Source organism: Anas acuta, chromosome 22 (genome assembly GCF_963932015.1).
Source record: "Anas acuta chromosome 22, bAnaAcu1.1, whole genome shotgun sequence".
Lineage (NCBI taxonomy): Eukaryota > Metazoa > Chordata > Aves > Anseriformes > Anatidae > Anas > Anas acuta.
The window spans coordinates 3,126,421-3,144,568 of NC_089000.1; the positions used below are offsets into that span (position 1 = coordinate 3,126,421).

Sequence of the window (18,148 nt, forward strand, 5' to 3'; positions counted from 1 at the left end):
GAGGTGCAGGCGGGCGGGCCCGCTCCGCGTCCCCTGAGGGAATGAAAAGCACGGGGAGACGCCAGCGTGTTGTAATGGTTTAATGCGAGTTCCCCTGGTTGAAATTGTACATCCTGTGTGAAACATCAGAGCGCGCAGGCTCCTAATTCGTTCCAGTCACAGTACCGGGCAGAGGAAAACGCGACAAAATAAGTGGGGGGAAAAAAAATAACTCTGCTAAATAAATACATACACCTACTTGACATCTCAATGATTGGCCTGTAAAGTCCCTTTATTTGGCAACATTGGGGCATTTGTTATGGATTTCAGTTAGCACATTGTGACCATTTTACTCTTCAAGGTGATTGTCCGGCGTTTTTTTCTCCCTTCCGCTTGTGTGAGTGTGTAGCACTGAAACAGACATCAACAGCCCATGGAAACTGTGGGAAAGGGCCTCTTGTACCTTCTGCAGGTCCACTCAAATTGTAGAGAGTGAGTTCTCTGCCAAAATGTACATGACTAAAGCTATCCTGCCTGCATCGGTAGGTCCCGTCCTAGATGACAAGGCTCTACACCTGAAAATTAGATAGCAGAGGCTAGGGACACACAGAAGATTAATATTTTTCTAAGGACAATTCTGACGTGAATTTACTGCTTGTGAAACATTCTAGTCTGGCAGACTGAGAGACTAAAGGTGTCTAAAAAGCAGAGCAGGTATCTCACGGGTAACAGCAGAAAGGTTTCTCCCTATTTGCTCCTACAACCTATCCTAGGCAGATTTTTACACCTGTTGGTTCACCACACTATCTTAGCACTTTCCAAACACTCATTTCTTTCAGTCTCAGCCCCACTGGAGAAGTGTCTGCAGTGGAGTACTTTGGTTTGGAATCTCAAATTAATAGAAATACTGAATAATGATTTCCTCTAAGTACCAGAAAATAGTTCTTTTATAGTGATGGCCCATTCTAGCTAGATGCAAAGGAAATTATCCAAATAATCACTGAGGCCATCAAAGACCAGTGAGGCCTCAGGATTGTTACCCCATGATTAAGAGCTCTTGAAAATCTTAACATGGGATAGAGCTTAGCTAATTCAGCAATGAAGCCCTCCTCGTTGATCTAGTTGTTGCCAGCCTTCCCTTTCTTATATTTAATCTGCACATATTGACATGTTCTGAATTTGTCTGGATATACACGCTCCCTTTAAACTGCAGTAATACAAGATAAGGAGGCTATTTTTTGTCTTCAGACTAATCCCAGAGGTAAAGAATCATTAGCGGACCTTCCTTTAGCTAACAGGAAGCACCTATATTGTCACTGCTGCTGCTTTGAACTTTGTGATACGTTTCCCAAGACTGCAAAGAGGTAAGGAATCAGATGATCTTCAGGCTCTTACTACTGAGTTTCATCTGGTATGACATTTAACTGTTTTGACTCTTGGAGCCAGCTCCCTGATTGTTTATGTTTAGAAAATCATTTCTGGATGCTATTCCAATGTCCAGTCCTGTATATGCTGTAGATAGAAAAGGGCTTCCAACTACTTGGAGAGAGAGAGCTTGTGACTTGCCTCCAAAAAGCTGGATTTCCAGTCCAAGAAAGCATTTCTGTAAAACTAACCAAGCAGTGAAGGTTCAAGTAAAATCGCATTTCCAAGAAACAGCGGATGAGGACCAGAATCAGAAATGAAGGCACAAAATCTTCCAATTCTACAGCAACATTCCTAGATATTGCCTGCAGTATCAGAGAGGGAGATCTTCCAGTAGTGGAGTCTTAAAATATCATTAAAAATCAATATCCACATAGCTTTGATCAATGCCTTAGAGACTCTCAGCAGCGTTCCCTGTTTCCACTCAAAGTCAGCAGTGAGCGGGGCCAGGGAAGGGTCCTTCCTTGGAAGCATGGCTCTAGGGGTCAAGAAAGGACACTGCGATATAACGGGTTCCTTTGGTGGTTGGAAGACCTTCATGATAGTGGGTCAGGCGTCCTGGATGCATAAGGGTCCACCCTTTCCGTGGAGCTCGAATTGAGCAGTTGTAGCGCAGGAACCGACAGCCTCCTCCCTGAGAGAAACAGACCAAGAAACACGTCAGCTTGGTACAAGCACCTCAGGGAATGGGTCTATTGCCTTCTCTTGGCAACGCTTCTAAAAGTGTGAAAAAGTGGTTGGGGAATCTAATGGTTGTAATGTTCTCAAAAATCTTCTAACCTAACCTAGTCATTAATTGCATTTTTTAGTGTGGAGAAGCCAGATATGGATAAGGAAAGGGTTTTCAGCCGCCTGGATTGCCTGAGAGCCTGTACTTCATTCCTGCCCCACTGGCCAACACTTACCTCATAGTCTATTCCAACTCGGTTCAGAGCAATGTTAATGGTAAAGGTGGAAGCGTCGTGATGGGGCATTAGGGAGGGCTGCTCATCCGGTTTGTAGCGGACTACAAAGGCTAGCTCAAACTGAGTCTGCAGGAGAGAAGAAGACAGTGCACGTCAGGTACAGGGCTATAGCAGTCCATGGCTACTGAGCTGCAGGACAGGGTGTCATTTTTAAATTGCATCTCACTGCTACGAGAGAAAGACAGCAATAAGGCAGGAGAAAGTTATCGGGAAATTGTGTATTTCCTGATACATATACTCAAGTCACACTCCAGGATCAGTTCTCCATACTGGGAAACAGTATCCGTATTGCCAAAGGATTCTAGTAGTCTTTTCACACAGTTGTGACTGTAGCAGATGTTGAGTCGACTGTATGTTTCCATGCCAAGGTATACCTACCTTGGTATAGTATCCTGGGTACAGTTTCTCCGTGATGGGTGCAATATAGTCCAGAAGAAACTTATACCATTCTCTTTCAAAGCCTATTTGGTTCATGTGGATATCAATAGTTGGGACATTTTCATAGCCTCCTTGTATTCTACTGTCCTGAAAATGAATCATGAAAATACCCATGAGGGTGGGCACCTTGGACTTCCAAGAATGAAAAGCACTTGTTTCTGGTAATTACATATGAGGTTTATTTATCAGGATTTTCAGGATGGAAACCTTATGTCAAACAACAAATAAACCCCAAGGTAAACAGCATTACCATCAAAAGGGCAGATAGCTTCAGCAGATAGTAAAGGACTCAGAAAAATTAATTTACATTTAAGAACATGGGCAAAATCATGGAGTAAATCAGGAGGAAAGTAAGAGCGTTGCATCCAGTTTCCTGCCTTAACTGCAGGTCCTAATGTCTTTCTAAACGAGGCACTATTGTCACCAAGTATACATGGAAAATGGTGTCACCTAGAAATCAAAGAGCTCTTGCTTTTTCTTACCGTATTGTCACCTGTGGACCACTTGCCATAATGTTCCATTTCTTCCACCAGCTCATCACAGGCAGTGTCAGTGAATATAGGGAACCAGTAAACATCTGGGCAGGGCTGCAGAATGTGGACAGGTGAGAACAGCAGAAAAACAAGGACAGGTGCTTGAGGCAAAAGGAATGAGACTAAACTGACTGTGGATAGGGTCAGATTAAGTGGAAAGTAACTAAAATATCAAGGATAGAAGTTTGTCTTCTGATTTGTATGCCCTACTTCCAGTTAGGAGAGCTAGAGATGTACTTCTAGAATAACAATTTTGCTCTAAAAATACTTTCAAGGTCATGTGTCCATGTCATTTGAAAGACTGCAAGGTCTTGCTGAACTGCTTGTTCCTGAGAATGACAACAGTGGTAATACAAGTGTTATCCTGACGCTAACATCCCATTTTGATGGATAAAAGCAATGTTTTCTTACCATTTCTACCAATTTCCCTTTCAGAGCTGCTGTATAGTTTTCATGGATGTACTTTTCTCTCCAGTCCTGCAATTAAAAGATAAGCAAACCAGTCATTTCTGCAGGGTCTAGTTAGAGATGCAATGAAAAGCAAGGGTACAGCAGTATTTCACATGTTTTGAAAATCCAAATGCTATGAATCAAACAGCCTCTCTTTATATTCTGTGGCTAAATTCCTGATCCCAGCTGAGAGATACTGTATAACAGAGCCTGGACCTTCCTTATTGGCGAAATTGGTCATCAAAGCTTCACATTCCACATAGCCTGCTAAGCCTGCAGAGCATGTAGGTTATCTCACCTCAGGGTTGCTGAATATTTGCCAGAGGTCATTGTGGAGGTGATCTGTTTGATAATTCTCCAGGGACAGTATGTGTCCGAACTGATGTCGATTTGTCAAGTACATAAAGACTCCCTGCAGAACAGAAAGAAATGATCAAGCTTTGTTTCCAGGCCTCATATTTCTGTGAGCAACTGTGAAATAAAAGCACTAGACAGCTTTCCAGTGATTATGGCCCTTCCCAAATGGTTCATCTATTCATTCTTTCTCCTGTGGGCTTTTACTTTAATTTCTACCCTGGATATCAGAAATTTTGAAGTTATAGCAAGAGCCAGTAATTCTGTGCCTATCATCAGCTGAGGTTGGAAACAGAACAGAACAGCTGCTGTAAGATTAGGTTCTTCCTTCTTACCCAGTTGTACCCTTTTAGAACAGCCCTGAATAGGCCCAAGAACAAATATGTTATCTCCATTTATCGGTCCCTGGCTCTGGGTGGTTTCACAGCAAGACAGAAATCCTACACTGTTCCAAGCCTGCACAGGATTGAGTGATGCCAATTCATCCTGACCGATACTCCGACAGAGCTGAATGCCTTGAAACCACTTAATCTTGTCACCTCCACGCTGGCATGCAGTTCTCCCCTGCCAGCCTCTCTCTGCTCAACTGACCTGATTCCGGACGTTGTGGCAGAAAGCCATGTCAGCATCCAGCTTGCCACTGTGGAAGAGATCTCCCTGGTCAAGCTCTGATCGCAGAGTGCTAGCTTTAACCATGTAAACACTGCTGATGTAGGGAACATTCCAAAGCCCACTGAAACACAGGGGTAGAAGAGTAAGACTTGAAATAGCAGTAGTACAGAAAATGCTAGACTTGGTGGGATGGCAGGCAGCACTGCTCTATCAGCCAGGCTTTTCTTAAATGAGCCAACTCAGAACAGTAAGGAGAAACCATACCAGCAGGAATTGTCATTCCAGGAAAAATCATTTATATTGCCCAGAGAAGGAATACAAATGCCAGGGCACTGTGAAAGCAATTAACTGATATTGTGTACTTCTGCTAGGGACGCAGTTAATGGCTTGAATCTCTTCCCAGAGAGATCAGCTTTTTTTTTTTTTCTACTGATTTAAAAAAAATGAACCAGCCAAAAGGGCATAAGCTGATTTCCAGCATTTACTGCCCCCCAGAAAGGCCACTCAAGAATATGAATAAACCAACAATTATATTTTGTGAGTATTCCATTCCATGGTCACCTGGTGTTTTATGAAGACTATCAGATAAAGATTACACAGCTCCTTATGGGATTTCATGGATCACACTAACTATAATTCATGGGAAAACATGACACGACTAAGATGAAGTGATTTCAGCATAGTTGGGACTCTCAACACCTTACTCTGATCACAATAAAGTGCCTGAAGTGCATTATAGTCTCTGCTCAGGGAAGAACATAGAGTAACTTCCAACTATGAGAACAGACTTGTTTGCCTTTTCTATACCCAAAGACAACTGCACGCTCTGGTTCTTAGACATTAGCTGCTTTGATGATAATGTGCAGCAGACAGCTTTGTATTTGAGGGATTGCATCAATAAGAAACTCTCCTGTATACTCACACCCTCCGCCTTTGAACAATATCCACATAATCTTCTGAGCGGGCATAGTATCCATCAGGGCTCAGTGCTCCCCAGAAATTTGACCACAGCTTCTCATGTCGACTTACCAGTGGGGCAATCACCAGCCTGTGAGCATAAAAGAAAAGGGATGTTACCACAGGAAGTAAAGGGAAAGATTTACAAACCAGGCAATCATAAGAGGCAGATTCTCTATCCCTTGCTGCTTCCATTAACTATGTTGAAATAAAATTCCACATATGCAAGGGCAAATGTGGTTACAATCTCATCCCTAACTGCATCCAGAAGCAGGTCTCTTAGAATCCAATTTCTTCTAGTGACTATATAAAGGCAAAATTATGGATGATTTACATCCATTGCCTAAAATTCAGGGATTCCAACTACAGTAAAATGGGACCAAATAAGAGGCATTCATGTAACATTCCACCCCCAACACAGTCCAGCTACTGCCTTACTTATCTCATTGATAAAAGAGCTCACTATATTCCCTGTGTGAAAGATGGCCAGTAATGACTGCTCAGCCCCGAGAACTTACTTATTCTGTTCAATTAGGATTCTTAGAGTCTCTGTGTTCTTCAGAACTACTTCAGCATCCAGGCTAAAATAATAGTCACAGTCAGGATCCTTTCTGCACAAATCCCTATAGCCAGAGAACAAGAAAAGTCACATCAAAATCCTCCTAGAACAGTTAGACAAGGGACAGAACGGCAGGAATTCATAGAATCATAGAATTGTTTGGATTGGAAGGGACCTTAAATCATCTAATTCCAACCAGCCTGCCATGGACAAGGTCATCTTTCACTACACAAGGTTGAATTCTCTCACCTAATAGTCTAAGAGTCTTCCGCTGAGTGTTAGAAAAGTTAATTTACTGTAACAATCCACAGGGCTAGCTGAGTAAAGCACATCAGTTTCAGCAGCCAACAGCACATGCTGAGATGTGTGTATCACATGTAGCAAACTGTTCCCTCAACACAGACTGAGCAGGTTCCCACTTACAGCTGGCTCAATTCCAGACCTGAGCTCAAACTCACACCTTCTGATCACAGATAACAGGATATTCTGCCACTAACTCTCAGCTTTACTACACTCTTTTGCTTTGGAAATATGGATGCACATTCTTTGTGATGTAGGACTGGGCATACAGACTATTGAGGGTGGGAGGTAGAGGGCTATTATCCTAACGGAGCAAACAATCAGTGAGAATTTGGTTTCTGAAACTGAAGGAATAGGACTGATTTTTTCCCCAGTGTATAATGGGCATGGAGAATTAACATTAGGAAAATTGAGAGTGACTGAAAGGAAAAAAAATCCACTTGACCGTGATGATCATCAGAAAAAAAAAAAAAAGACTGCCTTAGGTTGGACACAGGCTGACTCTGCTAGCCATCATGTCTGGCCTCTTCACTTACATGCCCAAGTTACGCGCCTCAGCATTCTCCATCTCATCATCTGGTCCGATCACTTTGATGGCAAGATATTCTTTGCCATACTCCTCAACAAAAGAGTCCACCTGCATTGAGTGATGTTCCTCCTATGCCAGAGGAAAAATAAGGAGAAACAGGTGAGCTGAATTCATCCCAGGCCGCTCAGCCTCCTGTTCTTGAGAATGCCAAAACCAGACAAGCAACAGCTCTTGCCACTTCCACATCTTTACAGCTGAATGCAGCTGTTGTATAGGTCCCATTGCAGATGAGTACTGGGATTATAAAGCCTGCAACCTTTGAGTAGACTGCCAAAGGCAATTAGAGTACAGGAGGAGGTATACATTTTCCCAGCATACCATCCCAGGCCAACTTTACTTACATGGTTGTGAATGAAGAGTTGGATTCGTTGCTTTGGGTAATGAAGTTTACAAAGCCGTGAAAAAAACTGAGAGAGGAACGGAGTGGGCTGCTCAATGAAAATGCCAATCAGAATCATTGGCAGTGCCTCATCCTATATTCAATGAGAAGAGAAGCAGTAGCTCATCAGACACCTAAGATCCCATGGTAACTTTAACATTTGTCTTGAGAGCTTGGAATAGACATCAGCCTTACCTTAATACCTGTTAGACTTCGCAGACCTTCGTCACACACAGTGCAGCCAGTCTCAAATGTCCATATTTGAGGAATGTAGTTTCCCAGGTAGTTCAGCTGCAGCTGCAAAAGGGAACTTGCCATGTTATACATTATAGGGCAGAGGACTATCTTTGCCTCTATCACTCCCCATTGTAAGGTCACATTTCAACAGTACTTCATTTATGTTCTCCTTGGACTAATAAATCTGTATTTACATGGATGTATTGTATTAGTTAGACGCTACAGTCTGAGGGTCTAACTACACACTGATCTTTGAACCAGAGCCACCTTGCTGCTATGGACCTGGGCCACTTATTGCGTCTCAGTGTAAATGTAGACAAGGAAAGTCAGTATAGGGGAAGGCAGTAACCTGATACATTCAAATCTAAAGGATTACTTTGCAACAAATGCATATCAACCCTTTCTCTCAGGATGCCCTCTTACCTTGGTGGGTCCATTTCCATGAATCACCACAGGCAGAGTGTCATATAGCAAGTTCCTTGCTCTCACTCGTGCGTTTTCAAACTTCAGAACCACCTCATCTGCAAATGACATTGCCATCATGTTATCAGAGGACGGCCACTACTCAAAATTAGCAGCACATTGCCCCATTTCTACTGAACAATTGTTGAAAGACAAATGCACGGATCTGGATAATCCTTTGGAAAACAGAGTAGTACAGATCCAAGCTCCTGTCTTTCATTGTAATAAAGAGCATAAGAACAAAACAGCTATATCACCATTTTCATTTTTTACCTGACTGAAACAAAGATGGACTGGTGCAAGACTGAAAACATCAGGGAGTAATATCAGGAGTAAGTGAATCAATTTAGCAAGGACTGGCAAAATCAATCAATCAGCTGGTCAGAAGCCTGGTATGGGTCAGCGAGTGCTCCAGGCAGTGTCTGGCTGCATCTCACCTCCTATAGCATTCCAGACACTGTTCCGAAGCGGAAAGACAAGGCAAGCCCTAGGCAGTGTTATGTGTTATTACTTGCAGTGAAGTGCCTCCCAGTTTCAATCCCTAAGGCTAATACAATCTGACATGCTTGGAGATCAAAGTGGCAAGGAGATGTAAGATGGAAAACCTGACCTGCATTCCCCCAAGTGAAAAGGGAATTGCAATGTGAACCTAGTTGGTCACAGTGGAATTGCAAACAAATCCCAGAACTCTGGCAGAGGCTTTTTGCTGGAGCTCGTTCTACAAGGACAGGAATTTCTGAAATTTAATCCTTTCAGCCACAGCGCAACTTTATTTCTGGTGTGAGCATGCTGTTGCATTCCAAGGAGAAACTGGCTTCCTTCTGCCATCTCACCTAATGCTCCATTTAGGTTTTGGAAGATCCGGCTTCTATGATCTAGACTGATGTTGATATTTTCCTTTAAAAGAATTAAATAAATAATCTTAATTAGAATACAAGCAAGCATCCATTCTTCACATGTGAAAGAATCTATGCTGAATAAAGATATATCATATTTCTATAATCATTTACACAATCTCCAGGCTCTGAAGCCTGAAACACTCCCAGATCTTCCTCATTTTCACCTGAATCTGGGAAAAATCACCATTTTCTAAAACAATTTCAACATATTATATTAGACAAAACCATATGAATGAACATTTTAAATACTGATCTGTGTGTACCAATTATAATATGCAACATATTAATGAAGTACAGCCCTGTCCACAGGGCTAGTATCACCCCAGGTAAGGGCTCAGGTACCAGTGTCAAACCAGAACATAGTAAGGGTGTAAGGCCAGCTGGAGCAATCATTGCTTTTATCTCCTGCTACAAGTCACGCTTGGACTAGATTTTTGTCAGACTAAAATCCAGTTCTGACTTAACAGATTTCAGTGACCCTCCAGGCATCTATTAAGATTGATTACTGGAAAGGACAGCGGGGTGCTAACATCCACTGTCTGAATGCCAAGTTAGTAGAATTACTCAGCCTTTGTGTGGCATAGGGCCAGAACTGCAGATGAGAACGTTAAAGGAACTGTTTATGTTAAAATGTCATGAGCCATACTCAGATTTGGGGATATAAAAAAGCACAACTCCTCTAATTGATCTGAAAGCACTTTCCTGTTTCTCATGATTCCTCCTGACTTCTACTGTTACAGTTTCACTGCTTAATCCCCATTCATTTGTGACGTCCCTCAAGGACAGACTGCACTGCCTAATGCAGAGCTGGGCAGGCACAACAGAAGCAGAGTCACCCTGTGGGGCGGATGATTTGGCCATGGCAAATAGCCGTGGCTAATTTGGAATGGCAGTGATACAGCCACGGCCCATTCCAAGCTTCTGTGTGATGTTGTGTGGCTTGCTGCATAGGCTAATGCAGATTTTGTCAGTCAGGATCTGGAGGTGTTTGCTGAAGGCAGTGGTAGCCTCTTTACTCTAGCAGTGGCTGCAAGACTGGGAACCTTTGTTCTTTTCATCCCCTCAGATCTGCTCAGGCCTTATCTGCACTCGTACCTACAATGTACTTTAGTGCTAAGTTGGATATCTCTAAGTGAGAGCTGCACAGGGAAGATACACACTTAAAATTTCGGTTTCACATCCCCTGGGAGAAGGCTGGTTAGTTCTGCCACACTCAATAGCTTTAAATATCAGCACACAGAGCTATTGGTATGTATTACCAGTAAGACTTATTTTAAGCCACCTATCTTCCCAGTCACATTGTAAGCTGAAAGATAAAATCTGCTAATAACAGAACAAAGTTGCAGTTGCTATAATGCAAACTTTCACAAGGTAAACAGATAACAGAACACACTATTACGCATGTAAGGATTCCAGAGCAGTAATTCTGGGGCCAAATATATCTGATTAACTTCTTTTATAGTCAACAGGGATACTGCACAGAAAAGGCTTAACTGTGATGCTTCTCAGACAACTCTTCCTAATCCCAAAATCTAGCTACACGTACTCTTTTTTCTGGATCCAAAAAGACATTTGTGTAGAAGAGCTGGTCACTGTCATCGTCCCGTCCTTTCCACTCCTCTACAAGTTTTTTCAGGTTTGGCGCATAACCTATAAAGCCTGCAGGAATAAGGACAATGAGGTATTTCAACCCAGATAAACATAAAACGTTAAGTACTCCTGTATACCAATACTCTCCCTTTTTGTCACACAAAAAGTTTCATTCCACCCTACAGTGCAGCAGAGATACACCAGCTTTCTGTAAAAGCATGTATAGACCACCCTTCTTAGGTGGAATTACACCAAGATTGAACAGAAAAGTTCAGATATTCATTCCCTGAGTAACAGGACTCACAGAAAAGAAGGGATAGGGAGGGGGCTCCTATCCTTTAGCTGTAATTCATAGCTATATCTCCTTCTTCACGTAAAAGACAGCAGCACTGTTACTCTTTCCATTATGGACAGTTTTGCCCCGGGTTTCAGTTCTCACTATATTCTATAGAGATGCTTTTCACACTTGATTCCTTTACACTTCTCCCAAAGGCCTTATAATACGAGGACAAAGCTAAGAGTGGTTCTCAGCTGAAAGAAGGTTCTGCTTCTTACCTCCAGAACCCAGGAAGCGCTTTCCATCTCGCACCTGAGGGTACTTGGCTTCCAGCTTTCTGTCAGGATAGATGTAGTTCTCTGCTGAGAACACCACCTTGCTCTTGGCTTGTTTGAACTTCTTCAACAGTTCTGTGGGGCCCGAAGCAAAGAGTACGTCATAGCTAGAGTAAAAGACAAACAAAAACAGGACAGGAAGGAATGGAGTCAGAAAAATGTGTCAGCACAAAAAGCTTATAGAAACAGCTCATTTATTAGGAATCCCCTTCTTTTAGTTCTGCTTCACAGTATTTGCAGTATTTTTTGTCTTAAATACAGCCAATTAAAGTTAAGTCTTATTCATGGAGTGGAAGATGTTACTTTCCACTGCAGAAGATTCTACAATGTCTTGGGGTAACTTATGTCCATTCTCACTTCTACAAAGTTTTCACTGATAGTAAAACCAAAACTTCCAAGCTGCAAAACATGCTGATCTTTTCTTCTTTTCCCTGCTTTGCAGCTGTGAAACCCTGGTGTCCTCACTCATTAAGACTTATTATGCCATTCCTTTATACCCACGCTCCTTTCTAAACTAAACAAACCCATAGGTCATGCCGTTCAAATGTTCTGGCATCCTGCCACTCTCCATAGAGCTCTGCAAATCTTTATGAGGGATCTATACTAGAAAATAGTCACTGGATGCAGGATACCAGCCGCTACCTCTTCAGTATTGGGTGGAACTAATTCCCAAGCAACACTCCCAGAATGAGACTGGCATTTTTTCCAAGAGGATTTGCATACTACAGACCCACTTGTGGTGAGTAAAAAGTTGTTCATTCCAGAGATGAATCATTCCCAACCTCTAAATGCACGTAGACACTCGGAGCTGCAAAAGAAGATCTCCCTGCCATGAGAGCTAGAGACAATACCAGTATCCCAGCCCTGCCTGTTGCTGGGCACAGGAAAAGACACTGAGACTCGGAACCATCCTTCTCCCTCTCCATATATTTCTGGCAGACTATTTCTTGGCTCTCAGAATTGTGTTGCTGCCTGCCTCACCTTATGAAAAAATAATTCCACTAAGGAAGGCCTGCCTGGGTCCACAGAAATTGCCTGCTCATTCTCTGGAGATAGCAGCAGCCAAATTCCAACCTGGCAAAAACAGGTACAACGCTATCAACTTTTGTATTATATAAGAGCTGGAATTAGCCCATTCTGGTCAGAGCTTCCCAACTGCCACGGATGCAGCTCTGAGCAACTCTCAAGTTACTGCAAGGAATTCAGGGGGAAAAAACACAGGTCTGTACACACCTCCCAGAAGGAATCCATCTCACAGTTAATTTCTTCTTAATAAGAATCTGTCCAAACAACTTTCTGATTCAGTCCATGACAAATCCTTTCCAATCCATTACCTTTCTATGAAAAGGATGATCAAGTCTGCATCATCTGCATATTGCTTCAACGCTTTCTTCAAGAGACGGACCTTCTGCCCACCTCCAGCTGGCTTCTTGTCATCTCCACCCTTCCATTCCTCATCAAGTCCAAGTACCTAAAAGATGACAGGCAGAGGGTCTACTGAACAGATTGTTTCCCCAGCAAGTCTCACAGGAAAGAACCAGAACGCACAGCCTCAATACCCCTGTTAACTCCCAGTGCAAATCAAAGAGTATCTAGACAGGGAGACTATGCATATATGCCAGCCTTCGAGCCGCTCTCTGGGATGGACAGTCAGAGCACAGTAACAAAGTACTTTCAGCGTCAGGGACTGCAGCATCCTAATCTGTACTGTGTATTTCAGCAATGTATCGGAAAAATGCCATGGGACTCCCCTGAGCAGGAGTTATGGAACTCATCTCAAGACACCACTTGGGATGGAATAAGAAAGACTGCTGTAGAAGTGCCCTCAGTCACAGTATTTTTCAGCTGTCTGAACGGGCATGTCCTCCCTTGAGATTCTGTTTAATCATTCTGTGGCTGAGTCTTATCTATTCTGTACTCTTAGGAGCGCCCATTTCAAAACTCCCTTTGACCAACCATCACTGAGGCTGGTAGTCGTCACCTGGACTTTGTAGTTGAAGAATTGGGCTGATCTTCTAAAGCGTCGGAATCCCTCAGTCTGCTTGGTGGCAACAGTAAGAACCAGCAGGTTTTCTGCAAACAGGAGAAAACACAAGAGACACATGATCAACTTGCCTTGTTGCAAACTCTGCTGTTCCACAATTAATGAAGAGGCTTTACTCTCAAGTCACTGAACCAAGGTAGGGATCATTCATCTTAAATGTATTTGACAGATTTGACAAAGTAAAGTCATTAGGAATAAAATCCAACCCCTGGACTTTCTCAGTATCATGCTCTTAGTTGGTCATGAATCCAGCAATAGAATCCAGGAGTCCCAATTTACGCTCAGTCACTGCTGTTGATGGACACAGGTTATGACTGCTGCATGTAACATGGACAGCTGTCCAGTTTCATTTTAAAACAGGCACGGGAGGTAGTCTAGCTGTGGAGTTACCATATCCCGCTGAGAAGCAAACAGCTTGCTTACACCTCACCCAATTATCTCTACCCTGTACGATGTTAAGCACTATAGGTGTTTGTCAGAAAGAAAACCAGCTTCAAACCCTACTTATTTTTTACCTGGATTTTCTTGGCAGCAACTCCTCAGAGACTCATAGAGAGAAAAAAAAAAAAAAAAAGAAAGCATGGACATAGCTATTGTTTTACTGGAGGAACAAACTGTTGTAGGGGACAGAACATGGCAAAGGTGCCCAGAAATGTCAGCATTTGATTGAACAACCCCAAACTAGCTGCAGTGCAAGCAAAACTGTTCCTTTGCCTTTGCGCAGCTGAGATTAGAACTTGGTCCGGGGTATAAAATGGTAGACTGTAAAAAGATACAATTTAATTGCCTGAGTTATAAGCTGAAAAAAGAAAATACAATTTACTGAGTGTTATTTTTCTTGCCCAGATATTGAAAGCTACCATTCTCTTCTCTCACAGACAGTTTGAAGGAAATTAAACTTGAAGATGAAAAATAGAACTACTACAAAATGCGCACTTGGAAGTTGCCAATTTAATGCAACTGGAGTTCTGTTCCCCAAAGAGTTGCTTTTCTGTCATTCAGCATTGACTGGGTGTAGGGAAAACCATCACTTTCATTTACATTCTCCTAAACTGCTTTTCATTTTCGGTCCCTTAGAAATGGCAAAGCTAAATCCTGAAGTTCTCTTTCAAAAGTTTCTCTAGACTATCACTGGAATAAGATTTTTATGTGGAGGCCCTGGCTTCTTCACTGTAGTGTTAAATGCTATACTTCATATTAATACTTTTAGTTATATAGGAATTTGTATAGGCTCTGGCAACAGTGTTTAAATGTGAATCCTGACCATCTGATTTTAACATCAGAAAATACCAGGAAAACCTGAAAGGATGCTTTGTTGGCTGGAGTAGACTTCTCTTGGAACAGTGATTTTTTTCAATGGATATACCAGATTGAATCTTCCCAGTGTACCCAAGCTGACATCATCTGACCTTAGAGAGGAAGGACCTAAGAGCTGGGGTCCTAGATAGACCTGACAAAGATAGCAGAAGTAAAAAACAAGGTTAAGTTAGTAAGAAGGATGTTCCCAAGGAAATCTGCACCAGAACACAGACTGGAGACACTGACAACAGTCTATATAAGGTCAGCTTTAATTGCATTTTGTTAGACATTTATGCAAATGGACAAAGAGAGTGACAAACAAAGGAATATGAATTCTGCATAAGTGCAACCTTTAAAAGCAGAATTATGCTGTATGAGGTTCATTCCTAATTCAGCTCCTTCAGCACACTCCAGTTCCCTGTGCCCTGTCTAGTCTGAGGGTGTAGAAAAATGAGTAAAATATTCATTTCCTTGGGGAATATGTTAAAGCCATTAATGTTTCCAGCCATATGATGGCATGCAGAAAACCATGGCAGCATTACTAGATAGCTCTGAGCCGTTGGTTTCTGAGAAACTGGAGATCATACTGCCAATGAAGAGGGAGGCAAATGCAGGCTTGCCAGCAAGGAACGTAAAGATAAACATCAAATTCTGGTACCTGAAAGGAGAAGAGAAAACATATCCTGAGGACAAAAGAAAAGAGCCTGACTGCAATGTAATTATTACAGCGTGAATGCTCAGGTATCTCTAATCAGATAAATCAATAAATCATTTTTGTGCCACCACTCCAAGAAAGCAACAATCTGTTTATACGTCCTTTGATACAATTGCCAAAAGTTTGCTGGACCAGATGAGAGAGCAAAAAGCTCTAGTGGATGAACAGGAAGCGGTGTCAGATTTCTAAGGCAGAAAAGGTTTGACTGTGTAGCATGTGAGCCCACTGGAGCAGGGAACTGCCAGCACACAGACTTCTGTCCTCCACAGCTGAATTCCTAGTTACAGATTCCCTTCTCCTTACTGGTCTGCGGGGGTAGGACTCCAAGACGCATAAGCTCAGTTTCTGTTCTGAGAAATCTCTGCAGTAGCAAGAGTTTTCCATCCCAAGAGACATTCCTTCAGCCCAGTATTTGAAGCACTGTGCTGAGCTATGCTGCCTCCGCTCCTACTCCTTTAACCCTTTTTTCTCTTTCTCAGTGGTTTTCCTGATGCAGCTGATAGGTATTTCCAGAAACGGAGCAGTAAGCCACTTTAATTTCAGTATCACATGGATGGCGTGGAAGTTTTTTAAACCTCCAAAAGCAGATTTATCCTTTACTATTTTCCAAATAACACTTACTTTTCATATCTAGAAACAGGAGCCTATTTTGTTAAACTGGACTCAAAGACTCCTTGGGCCGTGCTGACAACTAGAAATGTTAGAAATACATTTAATAATGGTATGACTGCAAAACACAAGCATGGCGTGGCTCAATGAAGCAAGTGCTGGACTAACAACAAGAGGAGCTGAACTGTACTGTTAGCTCTGCTCTGTAACAAGGAGCCAGTCTTGCAATCCCTCTGCACTGACATCTGTAAAAAGATAGCAGGGGGCATTTAACAGTTTTGTGAAGTTCTTTGAGCGCTAGCAATGACAAGGATTCTGTAGAGACAAAGTATTAGGTCAGGAACTTTGATATCAACATCACAGTGAAATGATTGGGTAGACTTCTGAGTTTTTACCGGGAGGTTAGTAAAAATCAGTGATGAGTTCACTAACAACAAATTTCAGAGTTATTTACTTCTGTCCTGACTCAACAGGAAAAGCACAGCTGCAGCTGCATTTTAGGACATGGAATGAATTTATCCCCAGGCTATGCTTTGGGAAATCTTATTGTGTAGCTTCCTGTTAAGTTAGTGTCCAAGAAAATACCACTACTATCGGGATCAAATAGAAAAATCAAGCACACAACTCAGTGCAATTAAATTTACATTTACCCAAGTTTTTAGGTAACAACTCAACTAAAAATTGCATGTAACTATGCTTAAAGCTTCTGAAGAAATTTAAAAGAACTTATAAAGAAGAAGATGGGTATCATTATTCTCATATTACTCTTGGGAAGCAGATACACAGATATGGCAGGGCATTTTTTCTGAGCCATGATAGAAGTGACAGGTTCAGAAAACAGTTAATTCCAATATCCTCTTCTTAAACATACCTGATTGTCTATCCCAGCATCCCATTTTATATCTCTAGTGTGCTCTAAAAATTTGCTGAAAGCATAGATGATTTGGGGTGTGTAAGGCAGGATGACACTGAGACTCATTTCTTACTTGTATTTATCTAATAGGAATCCTAAATGCGGAAATGACACTGCTTTAGCAACACCAGTATAGCTAAATAACTCCCCTTCCAACACTCCTAGGGATACATGTTAACTTTATTAAGTAATATACATAGTGAAAGTAATTAGAATCACTCAGTGTCAAGGGAAATATTCTAGATAACAAGATGAGCTTTCTTCTTCATTGCCACTTCCCTAATGAAGACAAAGATAATTATCCAAACATCTTGGCAGAGTGACAGTGCGTGAACCTCTTTGTCAGCCTGGTTGACGTTCAATAGCTTCCCTAATCCTCCACTGTTCTACCAATTACTGTTCGCAGCATGTACCAACTGTACATGTGAGGATAAAACAATGTTGGTTGAGGAGCATTTTGGATCACATGTAACAGCATGGCCAGGCTACGGATCAAAAGTTCTCTTTTACCTAGTTCTTGAACTGCCAAAGTTCAAAAGCAGGAAGGGCTGTCCCTGGTGGGATGCAGCCCAAGGGACTTTAGCAGCAAGAAATGTTGTCCAAGGCTCTTCTCACACAACTGAGTGGCGTGTGCCTGTCTGGTAACTGTGGCACTTCAGAAGCATGTGCAGAGAGCACCCACACCAGTCTTTGCCCTGCCTCCGAGCTCAGCAGCAGGCTCTGGATGCCAACCAGCAGCTCAGACTCTGCAGTGGGCACCGGTCCCAGGTCGGGCAATGCCTCTGAGCTTGACTGGAGAACTAAGAGCAGTAAGAGCACCAACTGCAGAGGTGCCCCACCATTAGCCCGGCCACCAGCTCCCCGTGAAATCGGTCCCCTACCGAGCGTCCCGGAGCAGTCCTTACCTTCCTGCTTGGAGGCACTGCCACCCTCCACCCCGAGCAGCGCCAGCACCACCCAGGGCAGCAGCACCGCCGGGGGCACCATGGAGGCGACTTCCCCGCTTGGATCCCGGTCCGGGAGCCGACACCGACCGGGGACGCTGCCTGCGGAACGGCCCCGGGCGCTGCCCCGCTTCGCAAGGAGCCGGCAGAGAGCGGCTCTAGAAAGCTCCGGGGCTGCTGGAGCCTGTGCCACGCACCAGACCCGCCCGGCGGGGACGGGCGGAGGAAGAGGGGAGGCGGCGGCTCCTCCTCCCGGGCCGCCCCGGCTCCGGCCCCCGCAAGAG

At 43.0% G+C, this 18,148-nt stretch overlaps 1 protein-coding gene across 1 annotated transcript; it reads right to left on the reverse strand.

Annotated features, from left to right (window-relative positions):
- Positions 1-65: 65 nt before the first annotated feature.
- On the reverse strand, positions 66-18,102 carry PLOD1 (procollagen-lysine,2-oxoglutarate 5-dioxygenase 1). The gene is made up of 19 exons (XM_068658776.1): positions 17,826-18,102; positions 13,322-13,413; positions 12,675-12,811; positions 11,284-11,447; positions 10,685-10,797; positions 9,073-9,136; positions 8,201-8,298; positions 7,736-7,837; positions 7,503-7,634; positions 7,109-7,230; positions 6,232-6,336; positions 5,679-5,804; positions 4,736-4,877; positions 4,089-4,202; positions 3,752-3,817; positions 3,290-3,394; positions 2,748-2,894; positions 2,310-2,435; positions 66-2,038 (listed from the first exon to the last, which is right to left on the reverse strand). The coding sequence occupies exons 1-19, from the start codon at positions 17,905-17,907 to the stop codon at positions 1,883-1,885; spliced, it is 2,193 nt and encodes a 730-aa protein (XP_068514877.1). The 5' UTR covers positions 17,908-18,102; the 3' UTR covers positions 66-1,882.
- Between the last annotated feature and the right edge of the window lie 46 nt (positions 18,103-18,148).